This window comes from Triticum aestivum, chromosome 3D (assembly GCF_018294505.1).
Source record: "Triticum aestivum cultivar Chinese Spring chromosome 3D, IWGSC CS RefSeq v2.1, whole genome shotgun sequence".
Classification (NCBI taxonomy): Eukaryota; Viridiplantae; Streptophyta; class Magnoliopsida; order Poales; family Poaceae; genus Triticum; species Triticum aestivum.
Window position 1 is genome coordinate 63,581,770 of NC_057802.1, and position 5,735 is coordinate 63,587,504.

At 55.2% G+C, this 5,735-nt stretch overlaps 1 protein-coding gene across 1 annotated transcript; it reads right to left on the reverse strand.

Annotated features, from left to right (window-relative positions):
• Positions 1-3,912: 3,912 nt before the first annotated feature.
• Positions 3,913-5,060, reverse strand: LOC123074129 (transcription factor RAX2; the record flags this gene model as incomplete). Its single annotated transcript, XM_044497056.1, is given in 3 exon segments — positions 3,913-4,588; positions 4,710-4,839; positions 4,921-5,060. Coding segments are annotated over 3 exon segments (804 nt in total). The 3' UTR covers positions 3,913-4,050.
• Between the last annotated feature and the right edge of the window lie 675 nt (positions 5,061-5,735).

Consider the following 5,735-nt stretch of genomic DNA (forward strand, 5'->3'; position numbering starts at 1 on the left):
CTTGGTCCACGGTTTGGCTATGAATATGTTCCACTTCGTCTGCCATTCAACTTGAACCAACAATGCATGACGATGAAGTTTTTCTTCTCAAACTTCTTGAACATCATACACGCACAAGGCTACAAAATGAAACATTGTCAACAATGCATATCCGACAAGTGATCAACGAAGCTATGCATACCCGACTAGTGATCAACAAAACTATGCATACCAGCCTAGTGATAAACAAAACTATGCATACATCCAAATGAACTTACTTGCTCGGTGATTTGCGCACCACTTGGCCACCTTGCGATGAGATGCGCCAAGTTGCCGCAATATTTGGACACGGCCTCTTGGATGGTGTACCATCCATGTGCCCTTTTGCCTAACCATTCAAGGAGAAGCAGTGGGAACGACAGAACCTATGATTCCATAGGATTTTATTGAAAAGCGTGGCATAATCGGATCGAGGCTAGTGGCCAACCATGCATCGCACAACAGCTCGTCCTCCCACATGTTGAAGCTTTCTCCTCCACCCTTCTTCTTCGGATCGCCAGCAGAATCATCAAGATCATCGTCCTCACAGTCCTCCTCCTCCTCCTACAGTCCAGCAGCCCAATCCTACTGTTGTGTGCATGTGCCGGTTTGGGTGTAGGACTGTCGTGTGCCCGGCATAGTGTAGCCCTGCTGCGTGTGGGTGTAGTTGCCGGACTGGGTGGGATCCGAGTCTGCCACCTGCCCGTCCTCATAGCCGACCACCTCCTCATCCGTCTCCAATGTGGATGATGTCGAACGACCTCTCCCTATCATCGTATGTCTTCTCCCCTGCTTTAGGCATAGCAGCGAACAGCGTGCGGGCACCTATCTGCTCCCACCCATCGTCCGCGTCCGGATGAGCTATGGCGAAGAACACTAAGAAGAGTGGCGGCACCGTGTTAACGTTGACAATGTAAGGCACTTGGCCGGCGGCGGTTGCCACGGACTCCTACCGAACTGCTTGGCGGCGAAGAAGTACAGAGCTGTGTAATGCTCCAGCCATGGTGATGCCTGTACGGTGGGCGACACCATCGGGGCACCACGGCCCGGGCCACGACATCCACCACATACGTTCGCGACCAACACGCCCACTGCCACGTCAGCCACCAGCATGACCTCTGCCGACATTCTGCTTCTTGAGCGTTTCCGCCATTGTTGGCCTTCGTGTTGACACGGCGATTTTGCCGCGTTGTTGAGTTGATCTTTCAGGCAAGTGTGACGTTTGGATCCTCCTGCACCTCCACCACCTCCATCTCCGACAGGTTTTCCTCCGGTTCCACGTGTCGGCGGGGGGAGGGAAGAAGAGAGTGGGAGAAAAAGGCGGAAATCGGGTGGAGAGCGACGGGATGGAAGAAGAGAGTGGGGGGTTTTGGCGCGGAAACGGTGCGGGCAGCTACAAAAACGCAGGCTCTCCCTTCTTTTTGGGTGGGCCATGGACGTCAGAGTCTGACGTGTCCCGTGCCCGGACTACCGCAAAGCCCCCCACGTTTGGTTCCGATTTACGGGAATATCATGGTCCAGACTGCTCCACGGACGGATAGGGGTCGGCGCTGAATGACTTCCGCGGTCCGAACAACTACATCCAGATGGATACTGCCGGTTTGAGGGCCAGCATTGGAGACGCCCTAAGACTGACATGTGCATTTTCTTCTCACCATCACTGGCGTTGAAAACCTCCAACTCGCCATCATCAGTTCAAACTCTTTGACAAAAGTGCGCTTGTACTTTATACTGTATAACGCAATCATTAGCTCAGGTCATCCTTATTCAGAAGAAAAATAAGCCGGCTTGATGTTGCTCCCCAAACATATTGTATGCGCACCGATGCATGCATCATCCTTGCAGAAAAGCAGTACAGACTCAACTCACACACACACACACACACACACACACAAATAACAAACGATTTTCTTCAACTTGTGCGTAAACATATACACCATACACGCATGTACACACATCGTATAATGCATGCTGGCCAGCGGACGGAGGGAGTAGTACATAAGCTATTCCATGCAGGCCCGGGAAAAACGAGCCTGTTGATCCCGTTATCCCGCATATAATCCCAAACAAAATCATCAAGTGGATCACGGGATCCAGTTAAGTAATCGGCATTCCCTCCCGTTTTATCATTTCGGGAGGCCAAGTCAGACGTCCAAGCCCCGGCTGACTTTAATCTATCAATGAGCAATCTATACACGCTCGCGACAGCAACGGGCAAACTGAAATTCCTGGCAATCACTCGATGGACTTGTCGCAGAATTGTGAACGTAGTACAGAGACTTCATCAAAACCAAGCTAACGAGTAATAAGTACTGTGAATTAGTGTCAAAAACGCTCAGCATATGATTTTGGCGATTGATTTACTAGTAGTAGTACTGTATTACTGACCTGGAGCACAATTGGGTCGCTTTCGTTGTGGCGCGGGGAGGGAATATTCAGAAAGGCCAGCGCCAGGACAAGAGCGCCAGGCCGAGGGAGTTGGCTGTCCGCGTACGGCTCCGACGGACGATGGAGAGCGAACTAGTGCGGTCGCTCTTGCTTAGCCGGACGCTAAGCTCAAAGCCGCGCGTCTTTTCCCCATCCGGGCGCACTGTCACGGGGCCAAAAAGCGGTTTGATTGAGCGTGACCTGTCCAGCCGTGTAAAGGGCCAACAGGGCCTTGGGGTTTTGGGAGGGATAATTCATAATTGAGGTGCATATGCACCAAGAACCACGATTATATGCTGCTTAATCACGTCAAGAGCGATCGTGTGATTGGATTGGGGCGTCTCGAATTGAAAAATGTGATGATGTGACCTGTGGGAATACCGCGGAAACTCATGCGAAATGGGGGGTCGTTTGGCCGCATGTGCAATGCAAGGACCGAATAATTAACCGTGTTTTTCTGCAATTGCGTGATGTTCTTGCTGTACTTGTATAGGGATTATTCGGGGAAGACAGGCACCATGTAGCAAAGCACGTACAGTGGTACTGCTGATCGACTTACGTAATGGCCTGGGCTGTGTTCCTCTTTTCTCCCCCGTCCCACAGAGCCTCTTTAGCTTTGGTGGGTCGGGGCCTCGGGGCCCCGCGCCCTGGGCAGCACGGCTCGCGCCCCCCTGGCCGTCCATCTCATGATGGACGGCTCCCGCTCCGTCCACGTCCGCTTCCTTTTTCTGTTCTGCTTTCGAGCTTCCATCGACACGACAAGAACTGGCGTGGCAGGGATGAGCATCGCACTTCTCCGAGATGATTCTCCTGACAAATCCGAAACGGCCCCAATACTGCGGCCGGCCCTACATCAGTTGCTGTTCATGCCAGGTCACTTTAATCCATCATCATCATCTCTCAGCCCCTCTAATTATCCGCAGATAAAAATGATCGTACGTAAATTGTCTTGTTTCTGCGAGTCAAGCAAGGATAATATAGCCTCTGTAAAAAAGAAGCATTTACTTGCGCGCGCGACCTGTCATCAATCAATCGGAGTCTGCGAACCAAAAAAAAAAAGAGATGTGCCTCTATCATCGCACAAGCGTCGTCATTAGCCCTGCGCTAATCAGTCATCACCCCAGCCAATTTTGTTCTTGCCGTGGGCCATGCCTGTCTCTCCGGCTTTACCATTTTTTCCCATGGACTACTTTTTGGTGCTGCTCATCGCCCACTTGGCGGGCGGGGCGGGCGACCGACCCGACCCGGCGCGCATCATGCAGCGACGCAAGCGAATCTTCAGATCGGTCATGGCTCATCTTCTTTGGCGCCCTCGCCCGGCCCATGCGAATTGCGTGCAGCGTGCACGGCCTTTCACATGGACGCCAACAAGTTACATGTGTGTGTGTGTGTGTGTGTGTGTGTGTGTGTATGTGTCACAAAATTTCTGCTCAAAGAACTGCATACACTTGAAGAAACGTGGACATGGAAGCATGCAAATCGAGGTGATCAAGATTCAAGAACCACATTTTCACGTTTGATCGGGTGCTTTTGATAACGAACACGTTTGATCGATCGGTCACGAGGACGCGCGCACGCGCGTGACACATCGAACGATCGATCGATCTACACTAGTGACAGGGTCGGGTCGAGAGGGTAGTAGAAGCCGCCGAGGAACTGGTCCGCGGCAGCGAGGTCGGGGCCGGCCGCGCAGAAGTCCACGAAGAACCCGCCGGCGTTGTCGACCGCCGACCAGTTGGACCCCGACGACGCGGCGGAGGCCGACGTCGAGCCCTCGGCGGCGAGCGTGTCATGGAGCGCGGCGGAGGCCGAGGACGAGCCCTCTGCGGCGAACGGGTCCTGGAGCGCGGCGGAGGCCGAAGACGAGCCCTCCGCGGCGAACGGGTCCTGCAGCCCGGCGGTCGGCGCCAAGAAGTCGTCGTAGGTGTACGCCTCGGCCTTCACGGTCGGCACGGAGAGCGGGAGCAGCGGCGACGGCTGCGCGTGCGCTGCGGCCGGCGCCGGCAGCGGCATGAAGGGCGGGGAGCGTCGGGTGGAGAAGGCGGCGGCTGCGGCGGCGAGGCGCTTCTTGAGCTTGGTGTTCCAGTGGTTCTTGACGTCGTTGTCCGTCCTCCGCTCCAGCTGCGACGCGATCAGCGACCATCTGCGATGCGATGAATGCCAGCGCCAGCGCGCGTCTGTCTCGATCGGTCATGCCGGCCGGGACACGAAAAGGATGCCGCTTCCGCGCGTGGTGATCGAGAAAGAGAAGAGTCGATGCTTACTTGCTGCCGAGCTGGCTGTAGAGGGAGTAGATGATGGTGTCCTCCTCGTCGGTGAAGCCGCCGTGGCGGATGTCCGGGCGGAGGTAGTTGAGCCACCGCAGCCTGCAGCTCTTGCCGCACCTCTTGAGCCCTACAAGAACGATCAAGCACCCATCAAGAACGATCAAAGGCACGGCCGGGCATGGAAGGGGCAGCGAGCGCGCGAACTCACCGGCTTTGTTGGGGAGGGTGATCCAGCTGCCGGTGTTGCCGTGGCGCTGCATGTAGTCGCGCAGCGCGTCGTCCTCCTCCGGCGACCACGGGCCCCGCTTCACCGCCGCCCTGTCGCAGCACGGCGCCCTCCCCATGGCCCGAGAAGAGACGAGACGACGGGGGAGGGGAGGCTGAAGAGAGAGACCGGACGAGGGCGTACGACTGGCCGCGCTGCTCTGCGCTGAGGCCGATGGGCTGCCGCTACTTGTATCGACCCCGCCCGTCGTCGGTGAACAGAGCAGACCACTGCAGGGTCCTCTGCCTGCGGTCTTTAAAAAACCGTACTCCCGGGGTGAAAAAAAGAGCGTCGAGAAGAGAGAGGGGTGGGGTGGCGTGGGCGCCGTGCACCGACCGGGGCGTGGTTCCCCATTTCGATCCTTGATTCTCTGCTGCTGCAGCGGTTGTTCTCTCTTTCACAGTGCCCTTTTGGGTCACGGGCCCATGTGGGCAGAGAACATTGTACGCGACCGAACCAACATTGTTGATTCTCCTGGCAGATGCTGTTTTTTTACTACTAGACTTCCTTTTTCTTCCTGGCATGTTACACTTCTTTTTACTGCCTGTTTCGTAGAGGATTTGTGGGGGTGAAAGCTTCGCTCGGCCTTGCAAGACTCGGGTTGAAGCGTCCGTCTGGTGTGCCTTTGGTGAAAGCTTCACACACCACCTTGCTTTTGCTTTTGTATAATTATTATTACTGCACTGAAGATCCCTCTGCATACAGGATTACATTTCGTGAGCGATTCACCTTGCTTTTGCTTTTGTTACTGCGCCGAA